This window comes from Narcine bancroftii, chromosome 8 (genome assembly GCF_036971445.1).
Source record: "Narcine bancroftii isolate sNarBan1 chromosome 8, sNarBan1.hap1, whole genome shotgun sequence".
Taxonomy (NCBI): Eukaryota; Metazoa; Chordata; class Chondrichthyes; order Torpediniformes; family Narcinidae; genus Narcine; species Narcine bancroftii.
In genome coordinates this window covers 156,376,950-156,392,130 of record NC_091476.1, presented here as the reverse complement: position 1 = coordinate 156,392,130, position 15,181 = coordinate 156,376,950, and the positions used below count along the sequence as shown (strand labels likewise).

Sequence of the window (15,181 nt, the reverse complement as noted above, 5' to 3'; positions counted from 1 at the left end):
TTTTTCCAAGGTTTGCCTCCTAGAAAAAAAATGGGGATTATGATAGACAACTTCAAGATGAACATAAAAATAATTTCAGATGTGCTGTATCATTTAGGAAGTTTATACTCTGCATCTGATGCCTCTTGTTTTAGTGTCCAACAATAGTTGGCCAGCATTGATGGATTCCAGTTGCCTTGATGCTGCTTTTCCTGATGAAACACTTCACCACGTCTGTCACTGACAGCACCAAGATCAGCAGGGAAGAGGTCAAAGTGCGAAGGCAGAAAATGAATTTTCATTTAAGAAGTTGCCCTTCATGGTTTTGTATGAATGAAGTAGACAAAATATATGACCGGATAATCACAAAGATAAGTTGTATCTTTAAAAAAAAAAGCTACACGATAAGAAAATTTTAAGGTGATTTTCATGATCATCAAAATCCACCCAAGTGTGTCCATATAATTGTTCCAGTGCCTTTGATGCTGGGATGGGTTAAGATTTTAAAATCGTGAAGCATGCTACTTGAAAGCATCTCCGCTTTCAACCAGAAAGGTCACTCAGTGCTTGACACTGTTATTTTGGGGAGTATGGGGGAGGGGGGGGATGATATACAGAGTGGTTGATGCCATTTTTAGGGTTTCACTCTCAGTATTATAAAGCTGAAACTGATCCAGTCTAAGCTGGCATTCAGCTCCAGTTCTTGCACAGCTAATGCCAGTAATATCGGTCTGGTTCTGAAAAGTCAGTACCTGCTGCATCATAATTTGTGACATAACCCTTTTTCCCCCCCACCTGCTTGACTTGGCTGACTGTATATTATCATTGGGTTGCTGCCTAACAACATTTGGAAGAGTGACACCATTTTTACGGGAAAAACCAAATTCAATGTGGCTTCTGTGTGAATATTTCTAACTATTCCAATGTGAGAAATCCACCCTTTGGACAGTGAACAAGCCAATTGTAGGGTCTCCTCCAGAAATGCCTCTGTTTACATGGGAGAACTGCTTTGGTTTAATTTTCAGGAACTTCACATCACAAGATCTAGGAGCAGAAGTAGGCCCATTGGCCAATTGAGTGTTCTCTGCCATTCTAATCATGAGCTGATCCATCCTCCCTCTCACTGGCCTTCTCCCTGTAACCTTTGATGCCCTGACTAATCAAACACCTGTCAATCTCTGCCTTAAATACACCCAATGATCTTGCTTCCACAACTACCTGTGGCAACAAGTTCCACAGTGTCACAACCCCGACTAAAGGAATTTTTTCTGCACCTGTTTTAAATTGACGCCATTTTATCCTGAAGTTGTGTCCTCGTGTCCTGGACTCTCATACCATGGGAAACATCCTTGCCACATCTACTCTGTCCAGGCCTTTCAGCATTTGAAATGCCTCTGAGGTTCCCCTGTAACAACACTGATTTACCACAGTTTACAAACAAATGAAGAATACACTCACTCGTTTTTGCACACCATGAAGTCGACTCACTTTATTATTCACTGGACCCAACATTGCATTCTTTAACTCCCCAGACACCACCCAGCTAAACTCCTCCGACCTTCTCATTGGCTCACTGCCACACGGGTGATCCTTACACTCTCACTCTCCTCCTCCTGAACCTGAGATCCATCACCTGTATACTTAACACACCTGCACGTGCGTAATATTACTTGGAAGCATCTCCGCTTTCAACCAGAAAGGTCACTCAGTGCTTGACACTGTTATTTTGGGGAGTATGGGGGAGTACGTGTGTCATATTGTTTATCAGCGACGGCTGAACTGCTCCTGGCAAAAGTAAATACGCGACTGTCACACCACCTCATCCTTCTGTACTCCAATGAGTACGGTCCAAGAGCCAACAATCATTCCTCTTGTGCTAACCCTTTCATTCCTAGTATCATTCTAATAAATCTTCTTTGAACCCTCTACAACATCAGTACATCTTTTCTCAAATAAGGCATCCAAAACTGCACAACACTCCCAAGTGAGGTCTTATCAGTGCTTTATAGTCTCAATATTACATCCCTGCTCTCATACTATTCATCTAGAAATTAATGCCAGCATTACATTTGCTTTCTTCACCAAGGTTAACCTTTAGAGTATCCTGCATAAGGACTCCCAAGTCCCTTGGCATCTCGGAATTTTGAATTTTCTCCTCATCTAAATAATAGTCTGATAAACATCAGTGATTATTTTGCATCAGAAATACAAAATGAGGGTCTTCCCAGCTCTTGTACTTTGGTTCATCTTACCCTCGAACCATTTTCAGACATAAAATGGATACTTCATATCGGAATCAGACATTTTGGTGCCCACAGTTTGGCACTGGCCCGGCAACCCCCAGCGTTACAGCATTGCCTGAACCGTGGCATTTCAGAAACTCCCTCCCCCGGGAAACCGCTTCCCTGATTGTAATGGTAGCGGCAGATCAAACGGTAGTTGTCATTAATAATATATTGCAGGATATTAATTATATGCCTGTATATGCAAGTTTCCTGTTAATAACACCTATCTGTGCCCTATCACTTGTACTGAGGGTTGTGACTATAGATGGCTCTGGTTGGTTAATGGTGGCTTTTACTTTCGATCGTTTCATTACAATTTATTTTCAAAAACTGTGTGAACGACACTGCATAGTCACAGTGGTTGCAGTGAGTTCCGCCAGGTATGCGGAACAAATAATCTATTTTACGATAACTGGATTGTTTTTGACAAGTGCTTTTAATTTTTTAATAATTTTAAATTCAATTAATTACATGCTCCATTATATGCAATAAATATGTTGTCATTTACCAAAAGCCCTTGTTTTTGATTGTTACCTGACTGCTTTTAACAATTTAAATATATTGCTATAAGCTATGAAAAGCCCTTGTTTGCCTGGGGAGCGGTTTACTGAGAGGAGCGAGTTTCTGCAATGCCAGGGGTTCGGGCAGTGCTGCAACGTCGGTGTTTCAGGCAGTGTGGCAGGACAGAGTGGGGCAGCGGACAGTGAGTGGGGCAGCGGCCCAAAATGTTCAGCACCAAGCTGATGGCCAGAATGTCTGGCACCAAAATGTGGGCGCCAAAATGTCCTAGACCCACTTCATACGGGTTCTTACTTTCGTACTAATTTTTATTAATGACTGGAACCAGCGTTGCCTCGTGCATTTTCCATCAGATCATCCTTTTGATCTGTTACACTAAAAGCCCAATTGGAAAGATCAATGGGGAGCAGCATCAGCAAAGCTTGGAATGTAATGCAGTATATCTTGCATGTTACAAATTATCGATTAATTGTGAACATTTAATTAGATTGATCAGCATTCTTTTAATTCTCCTCATTGCCACTCAGCCCAGTATCTCTGATTGGGTGACTTAATCTTTTGAAAGTGCTGTGGATTGATGCTCTCTGCAGAATTTTTAACTGTTATAACCTTGATTTTATCATGACATGTTTCTCAGTTGTTTTTCCTATCACTTAGTTCTTGAGTTGTACATGCTGCAATGTGATTTCAAAATCTTCAGTTTGCAAATAAATGACTTTTTTTTCTCCCCCTAGTGTTTTCATGTTCCCTACTCTGCACTTACAATGTTCATAAGCACAGACCAGAAGGAAAGGGATTCTGCAACTGCCTATCGTGAGTAAACCTTTCCTGTGGGATTTTGATGTTGATGTTAGCCTTTTGGACAGGAGTCTGATTCATTGGTCCATTTGTTTTTCAACTGCCGCTATTAATACTCAACAAACAAGTTAATTATAAGAGCATGAATGGTTGGAACCTGGCCCATTGAATCCATTCTGCCTTTTAGTATGAGATCCCGTTTAGCACCTCGCACTTTCATAGAATATTGCTTCTAATTTTCTTTTGAGAAACAATTTTAATCTCCTATTGTACAGTTTGTTCCAGGATCTCTCTATCTGGCACATGAGAAAAGGATTTTATTTTTGTAGTTCTTTTACCAATTACTTGACCTTCTCAGCAATTTGAACAGCTTGCATTCACCTTCTACTCGGTGATCTTGAAAAATTCTCTAAAAGTTCCTCTCTGTAGAGAAAAAAAACCATCATCTCCACTTTATTCGGGTATTACTTCATCCCTGGAGTAATTCTAGTAAATCGTTTCTGTGCTTTTTCTAGAGCCTTCACTTTCTCACAAAGTATACAAAAAAAATCAATTAGTGCCAAACTATTTCTTTTTTGGTTTCCAATTCGTACTGACTGTGGTCTTCTGATGAGGAAGTCAAACGTCCAGTTGCAGCTTCTAGCCCAGCACTGAAGGAATAATGGTGTTGAAGGCTGAGCTGTAGCCGATGAAGAGTTGCTGTTTTCAAGGTGATCCAGAGCTGACTGGAGAGCCAGGGACACTGCCTCTGCTCTGGAGTGATTGTGACAATGGTTGAATTGCAGTGTGTCTTGACCTTTGCTTAGGTACATGTTAATTCTGGCCAAGACCAGCATCTCAAAGTATTTCATCACAACAGAAGTTAGTGCTACTTTTGATAGTTTTACTCGCACACTTATAAATGAAATGATTCCTTCTAACTTCTCCAATTCTCTTCAATTCAATATCTAAATCACGTAACAAAATTATCTAAATCAAACATTCTATTATTAATTTTCAGTTGAGCTGCCTTATAATAATTCACAAAATTTGATAACTGCACACCACCTATCTCGTATTTCCAAGTTAGTTTGTGCATAGAAACCTGAGCTAACTTTCCTTTCCATAAAAATTTCCTCACCAAAACATTTAAATCCTTAAAAAATTTATTCGGTATCTTACAAGGTATATTCTGAAATTAATATTGTAATCCAGGAAATATATTCATTTTTATGCAATTCACTCTTCCAATCAAGGTTAACAGCAAATCCTTCCATCTATTTAAATCCTCTTTTATTACAGTCAAGTAATTCAAATCTACTAATTGATTTATATTTTTATTCACTTTAATACCTAAATACTTAATACAATTTGACCATTTCAATCCTGCTATGCATTTACATTCAGAATAATCTGCTTCCAACAACGGTATAATTTCACTCTTAGTCCAATTCACTTTATAACCAGATATCTCCCCATACTGTAATAATCGTTCCTGCAAAACCTTCAAAGACTCTTTTGGATCAGTCATATATACCAATACATCATCTGCAAATAAACTAATCTTGTACTCTCTCAAGTCTGACATAATTCCCTTTATTTTCTCTTCTTGCCTTACTACCTGCACTAAAAGTTCAATCACTAATGCAAACAAAGCTGGGGACAAAGGGCACCCTTGTCTAGTAGATTGTTCTAAATCAAAAGAATCCAATAAAACTCCATTAGTCATTACTCTTGCCTTAGGCTGTTTATATATTGCCTTAATCCAAATGATAAACATTGTCCAAACCAAAATTTTTCCAACACCTTAAATTTTAAAAAAAACCCATTCTATCCTATAAAAAGCTTTTTCTGTGTCCAATGATAAGACCAAAGGTAAATGGGAATCTTCCTTTATCAAACTAATCAAGTTAACCACATTATCCACTGAATATATCCTTTTAATAAAACCACTTTAGTCAACACCAATCAAATTTGGTAAATATTTGCCAAAACCTTTGTCAAATATAAGATCCCGAGTTTAACGGACCTTTGTCTTTCTTAAGAATTACTGTAATAATTGCCTGCGTAAACAATTCCAGAACCGATTGCATATCCAATACCTGTGGGAGAACTCCCCAAATACCGGAAATAGTAAACTTTGAAATTTTTTTATAGAATTCTACCTTAAACCCATCCTCCCCTGGAGATTTAGCATTCAGCATTGAATTCTAAGCTGATCTCATTTCACTCAAACCAATTGGTTTTCCCAACTGATCCCTAGTCCAGTCATTTAATTTTGGCAGCTTCAGTCCACCCAAAAACTCCTGTGTTTTATTCTCATCCTGCCTTATATCAGAGGTATACAATTTCCTATAAAATTTCTTGAACTGTTCATTAATATCTTGCAATCTATAAGATAACTGAATTCTTCGTCACTACCTTTATTCTTCTTGACATTTGTTCAGATTTCAACTGCCGTGCCAATACCTTGTGTGTTTTATCTCCAAATTCATATCTCTGTTAGATAGTTGTATTAACCTTTCAACTCTAAGTTTGTGACGTGCTATATTCCAATTTCAAGGCATCCAATTTGCTTCTCTTATTATTCTTTTTCTTCTTTTGCAATTCCTTTTCTAAAACTCCAATTTCTTGTTCCAACCTTTCTGACTCAGCTAAACACTTTTTTCAATCTAACCATATAACTAATAATCTGTCCTCTCAAAAATGCTTTAAATGCATCCCACAATATGAATTTACTAGTAACCAAATCTATTTATGTCCAAGAACTGTTAAATTTGTTCCATAATAAATTTACCTCCTCTTTTAACAATAATGGATTAAATCTCCAAAGTTAAGAAGGTTGCATCATTTCAGTCCCAGTATATGTCAACAATACTAAAGAGTGATCAGATAAAAGCCTAGCTTTATATTCAGTCTTCACTATGTTATCCATTAACTGTATCGATATTTAAAAAAAATCTGCAAGAACCATCCATGTCCAATTTCCCAGAATACATGTTTTTTTAAAGTCTTCAGAGTCCTCAGATATCAATAGTACTTGCATTTCCCTGTAATTTTCCTGCAGATATATTCAAAACACCTCTTTGTAATTGATATCCTGTAAAATACATTGTAAAATGACACCTGTTTTTTTTTTAAACTCTAGCAATATGGATTAATGCTTAATTACTTGGAGTGTGGGGTTGGTGGGGGAAAGAGAGGGGGCACAGATTGTTTTAAAAAGCAATGTATTTACCAGAAAGAAAATAAGATTAGATCAATTTAAAACAAACAGAATCTATCCATGTGTGCTTCTTTTATATATAAAAAAAAATGAAAATTTGGATTGTTCCAATTTGGTTTGGTGTCTGTTATTTTCCGGAAGTCTTTCTATTTCCTCTGCTTGTGGAACGATCTTCAGTTCTACTGCTTTATTTTGAGTGGTTTTTATAATGCATTTACCTCTGAGGCAAGACCATAATTTGGATTTTAAATGGGACAGTGGTGATAGGAACCTCTAGAGATTTGGGAGTTTATAGCCTGTAGAGTTTTCTATTCATAATAGCAATGTAGAGGGGTTTGGTTCTGTGAAGTTGGTAATTATTCCATCTCGGTTGAAGGTATGACTGTGGAGGTGCTGGGGACCGTATTGGGAACAGCAATACAAGGCCAGATTGTCGGTGGAGCAAATTCTCCGTGCATTCATGAAAATGATATTAACGCCTCCATATCTACAGTTAACATCAATAGCACACAGTACAATTCCAACACCTCCATTGCTCAAATGGTATGTACTCGTGACTTCAGTTTTTAACAACCTAAAGTTCTGTTCAAAATTAATGCCGTTGTGCTTCAGATTTCTGTATGAGAAGGGAGTAGGAAATTATTGAGCATTTGTTCCCTTCCTGGAGTTCCATGATCTATACACATTTTCTCTTTGTACAGAAAAGTGCATACATGATGGCGGCTGGAGTTATTGGTGGTGTATATGTTCTGTGCACCATCATTTTGTTCGCTGGAGTCCAGGAAAAAGAGGGTAATTATTGCCTAATGAATGAAATATAGTCATGATATGCAAACAACATCAATTTTTGCATTTATATTTCAGTGAAATTACACCACACACAACATCAGGCACTTTCCATTGTGTAGAAAATGGTTTTAAATGTCACTGAAGACCCTTCCATATAATACTATGGAGGTGTGATGGGAGTGAGGAACAGGTGCCTGCCATTGTTTGGAATCATTCTAATTTTGGTCCATTTAAGCCCACCCTCCCACCTCGAGTCGCGCTGTCGCCTCTTTCCCTGCCCAGCCTCACCACTGTACCAGTGCCAAGGGAATGGCCCTCTTTTCAGTTCCCCTGTGCTGGAGCTGATACAGCAGTTTCAGCTGGGTGGGGGATTATGGGTAGCGATGACGGCCAATGATCCTGCATTGAGCCACTGACTGAAAGCGCCATGATGCTAGACTGGTGTCAGTGTACAGCAATTTGGAGACGCTCATAAAATACTGGAACGACACGGGATATTCCAACGTGAGTTGAACAAGGGTCATGCTCACCGACCGGGTAGGGTATTTATAAAGTAATGATACCACTAATTGGAACATGGCAGGATACACGGGAGCTGACTGAGGCACCAAACTCCATCTTTAATGAACAGATGTCATCTACTGAAAAAAGTGCTGGTTTTTGGAGGTTGCCAGTTTTCAGAATCCTGGATAAAAGGTTAGGCACCTGGACAGTAGGAGTGATTGATGTACTGTGGGAGGTGTCACTTTCCATGTGGCACATGAGACTGTCTTTGCTTGCTGTCTCAGGCAACTTTTAAAAAGAGTGCCAAATATCCTGAGTTAATATTTGCTTATTTCAAATGTTAAGGCAAATCTGGTCATGTTGATGGGTGTGAAACCTGGCCATCAATGTGACCAGATTTAAAGTTGTTTTTCATAGTTCAACACTGACTACACTTCAAAATTATTTTATTGACTGCAAGGTATTTGCAATAACTCATGGTGGTGAAAGTTGCCACACAACAAAGATCTTAACTCTGATCTATCATTTTTTTTTTAATTTGGAGGGATATCAGTGACGTATATTAGCGTATACAGAACTGTTGTCATACCCACACTCCTGTTCGGCTCCGAATCATGGGTCCTTTACCGGCATCACCTACGGCTCCTAGAACGCTTCCACCAGCGTTGTCTCCGCTCCATCCTCAACATTCATTGGAGCGACTTCATCTCCAACATCCAAGTACTCGAGATGGCAGAGGCCGATAGCATTGAATCCACGCTGCTGAAGATCAAACTGCGCTGGGTAGGTCACATCTCCAGAATGGAGGACCATCGTCTTCCCAAGATCGTGCTATATGGCGAGCTCTCCACTGGCCACTGAGACAGAGGTGCACCAAAGAAGAGGTACAAGGACTGCCTAAAGAAAGCTCTTGGTGCCTGCCACATTGACCATCGCCAGTGGGCTGATAGCGCCTCAAACCATGCATCTTGGCGCTTCACAGTTCGGCGGGCAGCAACCTCCTTTGAAGAAGACCGCAGAGCCCACCTCACTGTCAAAAGGCAAAGGAGGAAAAACCCAACACTCAACCCCAACAAACCAATTTTCCCTTGCAACCGCTGCAACCGTGTCTGCCTGTCCCGCATCAGACTTGTCAGCCACAAACGAGCCTGCAGCTGACGTGGACATTACCCCTCCATAAATCTTCATCCGCGAAGCCAAGCCAAAGAGAAGAAAGAAAGAAGATGTATAAATTTATAATTCTCCTGATTTTGTTTTTTCCCCCCCCCCATTGTGGCAAGTTTCCAGTCTTTCATTTTCTCTTCCTTTCACTGTTTCCATCTGAATGTACTTTGTTGTTTTTCCACTTTGCTTCTCCACTCCCCACTTTCCTTCCCAAGCAACATGCTCTTCTTTTGTGTTCCAATGTGCTGCTCCACACATGGCTACTACACTCCTGACTCCATGCCACCAGAATTGAGAGTTTATTTAAAAATTCAGTGATCTGAAATCTCCGTGGCAGCTGCTGTGTTAAATCGTGGGACATAATTTAAAAAAAAAACAACAACCAAAAAAAAATGCAGAGATGAAACAAAACAAAATGCCTCATATACACCATGGTACAGGACTGGTCCATGCAGACTTTGCAGTGTCTGGTTGTGGATTTCTCACTGAGAGTTGGAATGGTTGGCATGGGGAAGTAACAAGGATGAAAAACAATTAAGGCTGACAGACCTTCTGCTGTAAGTGTTTAGCCGCTTTCAGGTGCTCAGGCACAGATAATGCGCCGGCAGACGTGGCTGGGGGAGTGCAGCTGGGATGTTCAGGTGGCCACGGAGAAGACGCCTTTCTGTCATCTGAACATGTCGGCTGAAGGAGAGCCGTGTCCAAGTGAATGCAGCTCCTGTGGACTGTGGCCATAGTCATTAATGCGTTCCCTTCCTCTCTCCAAGCCCTGTATCCCTTTTGAGATATCTTCAAACCTTTAATTTTGACCTCAGCATTTAATTGTGCCAACTTTGGCAGCCCTGCCTTCAGCTGTCAAGGTTCTGAGTTTTGGAAGCAATATACAATTTTTTTTACGAGCTTTTGGTTAAGTATTCTAATGCCCCAAAGTAGTTTTTTAAACTGAATAAACGCTTTGTGACATTAAAGTCACTAACTAAACGTAAGGCGCTGTTGTTAAATTGTTACCTACCTGATGGCAAGAGAAACAATATTTAATAGGATATTAAATCTTGTATTAAATATCTTAGAAGGGTTGTGTCTTGGGCTGCATTCATGATGCTCCTTTTAGGTGCAATGGGGATGCTCCGAGCCTGAGAATATACTTACCCGAGGAGTGTTAGGTAAGTGCTCCTCCTGGCCAGGTTCTCCGCTTTCAGGTGGCCACCCAACAGCTGCATTGGGGTAGAATAGGTGGCTTTACAGTCAAGTATTCTGGCCACCTGAAAGCGGCTTCTGATTCCAGGGAGGAATTTTGAGTTCAGTTTCTCACTTTCTCTCATGGTTTCCTATTTTAAGGTGTGAAAGAGCCCCGTGAAGTTGATAAAGGCTGGGTCTTTAAAAAGATTTAGGTCTACCATTGGTCAGATATGATGGCCAAGAACCACCCTTTGTCAACGTGGCAATTGGAGTGTTCCAATCACAGCTGCTGGCTTACCAGAGGTAATGATGAAGTTCTAAAGCAGCCACTGCCCTATTGTGTGACCATTCTAACACTTTGAAAGTGATTTTGTATTCGCCCCAATCACTGGCTCCTCCTTTTTTCAAGAATCAGCCTAAACTCTTGTGTAATGGGATTTATGACATGTTCCACAAGGTTAAAAGTTAAGCCCTCTGGACACTTAACTGGTGGAGATGAATTATTTAGTAAAGAACATGGAGTTCTGTACCCTCTTACAATGAACACAGGCTGTTCAACTGATAATTGAGCAGTTTATGATCTACGAGGCATAAAACACCTCATGTGGTTCTCTTTAATTACTCTGTTTTCAATTGGTCAAAAGTCCTGGCTTTTAAAAGAAGTCACAAAGTAACTGTTTAAAAAAAATTTAAATCTTGTACAAAAGACTAGACAAGGCAAACTTCCTCACTCTATTGGCATTCAGAGCCACTTTATATAAGAGGATAAGAAAATCCTGCTCCTTGATTGCGCCTGTGAGGCGTAATCTGCAGACTTGGCAAAGTCACTTTTTGGCCGATGCATTAAACTAAAGGCAGATTCCTCAATTATCTCAAAATTATAACAAAATATTCCTGCCAGAATTTCTGCCAATCAGCCTAATTTTCTAATTACATGACACAGAAAACAGGGGCTCCATCTTACATAAAAGCAATGCTGGATAAACTCAGCCAGTGAAACAGAATACTTTATAGAGCAAAGAAAGATACATAACCAGCATTTTGGGTTTGATAGAGATGTGGACAAAATATAGGCTCAAACAAAATGGGGCGAGAGGGGCAGAGGGAGGAGCACAGTCCCACAGGTGGATAAGGGAGGGCACAAGAGCAAACAAAGGGAGGAGGGATGGCTCAGTGAATGGAGAGGGAAAGGGTTGGAGAACTGGATAAAGAAGAGAGGGAGGGAAGAGGAAGAACAGGGAATAGGTTAGCAGAAACCAGTGAAGTCTATGTGTACACCATCTGGCTAGAGAGTGCCCAGATGGAAAATTAGGTGTGCTCCTCCAATTCCTGTTCACTCTTTCCCATTTCTACACTCCAGTGTGCTCGCATCAAAACTCTTCAAAGCTGATTTTCTCCCCTTTGCTGCAAATTTCTCTTTAACGCAGCAAAATGTGATGCGGTTGGCATGGCTGTCCAGGGTCTGGTTCTGACCAGTCATGGGGATCCCACAATGGGACATGAAGATGTCTACTGGGATTTCATTGGAGCAACTGGCCAATTCTTGAATGTGCTCAAAGAAAGAGCAATTGTTGTGATCACCTCCAGGAACACTTTTATATTGATTAAAGATCAATTAAAATACAGTAAAACCCCTGGTATCCGGCACCTACGGGAATTGGTAGATGCCGGTTAAGCAAATTTTCAGGTTGTTTGAGGCTCACTCTTACAATGTCTAACTATTATATCTGCATTAAGAATAAACAATTTAAAATAGAAAAAAATCTATACTGTATTTCCACTGAACTTGCATGAATATATATATGTAACCATAATGTATTTTGCTTTATTTTCAGTCATATTCTTTCAAAATATTTAACCATCGTTGCACCTGCAGGGTCCCCTTCTTCCATGGAGCTGTCTGAAAGACAAACAATAACATTATAGATAATTAATTAATCTCCCCACCCCCAGTTTACAGATAAAGCCTTACTAATATACTAATAAAGATAAAGAATCTTACTAAGCAGGGATAAGGAAATACTTTGGGGGAGTCACCCTCAACAGCAAGCAGCATCAACCAACTCTTCATCCTGGGTGATGCCATTTTATTCAAACACAACTTTATTCAAACAGCTGCTATGAGCAAAGCACGACCAAGGCAGTCTGCTGGCTGAGTATTTGCTCCCATCTCCACCAAAAGTTTTGTGTTACTTCAGAGAATATTTACTTCTGCAATTTTAAACTTGTGTATTTTTTTAATCTATTATTGTATTCTTATTCCTTTTATTTATTTTTTTCTTGTGGGTTGTTTGAATTTAGAATAATGTGGATTTTACTGTAATTTGTGTTTCACAGTTAGTGAAGATTATAGATGCTGCATGGTTAATGTACACTTTGTTATTTCTATCTAATGTCATTGCTGTGCATTCATGACTGCTCTAGTGCCAGTTTTCGAGCCAGGAGTAAGCAAGTAATGAAATAGTTCCACTTCCTTTGTGTCTTAAATTTAATGTAATGGCATCAAATACAAGGCAGACAAAAGTAATTATGAAATTGGTAGCAGGGGAAGCAAGATGTACTGACTTCATGACAGCATGTTCCATTTGGGCACTCTTTAACAAGTTTCCGTTAGCCCCCACCCCCCTCACCATCTCTCCCTTTCCCTAGCCCTTTGTCTTTTCTTTAGCTCTGTCTCTCCCTTTCCGCTAGCTCTGCATTCACATGGTACCTCCCTCCCCTACTATTTTGTAATGGGTTAATTTTTAAAATAAACACCCAAAACATCAGAACAGTGGAAAATTAATTCCTTAACAACTATTATTCAAAATTTGGAAGCTAAAAGCAGGTTCAGATATAGAAAGGCTCGTTTTTGCAACTTCCTCCATTTCTAAACATTGCAAGGTTTCACTTTGCCCTCACTTGTGTCTTCTGTATTGATCCATTGTGGTGATGGGGGGGGCGGGGGGTGTAGAAAGGAGAGCTAAGTTTTAACAAAGCACTTCCCCTGCTGGTTGGCTTGGGAACTATTCAGCAGAAAGACTGGCGGTGAGAATTAATATGGCCATCTTTCCTGCCAACGGCTTAAGTCGATGTATTTTAGCACACGTAGGCCATCTTCTTTGCTTCTGGTGGGGCATGTGTATTTAAGGAGGCCTAAAAATTATTGCAAGAGTATTTTTAATAGAAGTTCCTGCTGATTGGTGAAGAAAATGCATCTTCAAAGGAATTGTATATTCTGGATGCTCAAATGTTCATGATGACTGCTTTTGCTACATTTTTAACACTCCCATCTAAAATGGAAAGATCTAAATAAACATCTTGCAGGGAGCAATTGATTTCACATCAAATATCATGGAAGAGAATTGGATTTATTTCCATGTGGTCTTCATTCTGAAAATTTATGAAATAATTAATACTGAGTTGAAGATTTTAAGGAATGAGAAATCTAAATCTGAACAATAGAGATCATACAAAACTAATAGTCCAGAAGCCCTTGAACATGGATGTAAAGAAAGTGCCATTGCAAAAGGGCCCGAATAAAGTAGGAACAGTTGGTTTGAACTTCATGTTGACTTTACTCTTTTATCTTTTGCATCTAGATCCACATAATAGAAAGACACAGAAACCGTTCTCTTTTTGGAAAGGATTGAAACTTGTCATGAGTCATGGACCTTATGTGAAGCTGATCATTGGTTTCCTGTTTACCTCATTAGCTTTTATGGTAAGAATATTATTTTTGAATAGGATATTCTATGGTCTGAGGCTTTAAAGTGCAGGAGAGGTGTAGACCTGAACGTTGACCTCTGTAGTAAAACATGAAAGTCTGCAGACAATGGGGTTGAAGGAAAAACACAAAGCTGGGGAAACAAACAGGGTACTTTGTTTCACAAGGCTTCAGGCTTGAGCCCTTTGTCAATATATGAGTTGAGTTCTGTCTTCAGCAGGTACACAAACTGTAATAAATATCTTGGTTTCATCTGGCCATTGAGAAGAGGAATGGGGTCTGATGTGGGAGTTAGTTATTCCAGGCTTGAAGGAATGGGAACCAAAAACAGTAAGTAGCTTAAGGGATGTCTATCTCACCCAAAGCCCCGGGTCTCACAAGGAGCTGGGCATCATCAGTACATGAAACTCAGAAGATGAGGTGGGATAACACAGTAGTCACACAGCACGTCACACAAGCATCAAAGCTTGTGTAGGTGTAAAAATCCACATAGCCATTTGATAAGACCTTTAGGGGTGATGTGATCCAGTCTGGAGAGAGAATATGTTCCAGAGCCTCAAAGATTGGAGAAAGTTGGAGATTTGTGACTAAAATCCAATTTGTGCTAATTCAAGTATAGAATATTATAGAAACTTTAAAAAAAAATAGCAGCTTCCAGCTCCAAAAAAGGAATTGTACTCTGGCTTCACAAAAGATGTGCTGAAGGGGGAGGAGTGATGGAGTGAGCGTGTTGGATAAATCTTTTGAAGAGCAGGTGCCGCCTCTTTGTATCAACCCTTAACTTGCCACTTTTGGACCCAGGGCCTGTGTGAAATTCCTGGTCTTGCCCACAAGCGATGACTAAATCTTCAATTTGTCAGGTTGTTTATTGCCAGGATGGTGGGCATTGCAGAGTTGGAACAGCACTGAACCAGCCGGCCCATTTTTATTAATGCATTACCTTTGTGTGCTTTACAAGCCTAATTGAGTTTTATGAGGAAAATGTGTCTTAAAAGGAGTGAAGAAGGATGGGAGGTGACTTAATAGAGGTCTTGCTACAAGAGGCATAGATTA

The 15,181-nt window shown here is 39.8% G+C and overlaps 1 protein-coding gene across 2 annotated transcripts in view; it reads left to right on the top strand.

Moving 5' to 3' along the window:
* Window positions 1-15,181, top strand: part of LOC138741449 (sodium-dependent lysophosphatidylcholine symporter 1-like) — a 67,693-nt gene that overhangs the window by 37,177 nt on the left and 15,335 nt on the right. For both annotated transcript variants that reach the window (XM_069895567.1, XM_069895568.1), the window contains exons 5-8: window positions 3,518-3,596; window positions 7,163-7,329; window positions 7,488-7,578; window positions 14,004-14,125. In XM_069895567.1, coding sequence (XP_069751668.1) covers window positions 3,518-3,596; window positions 7,163-7,329; window positions 7,488-7,578; window positions 14,004-14,125 — 459 coding nt within the window. The remainder of the gene's footprint in view (window positions 1-3,517; window positions 3,597-7,162; window positions 7,330-7,487; window positions 7,579-14,003; window positions 14,126-15,181) is intronic.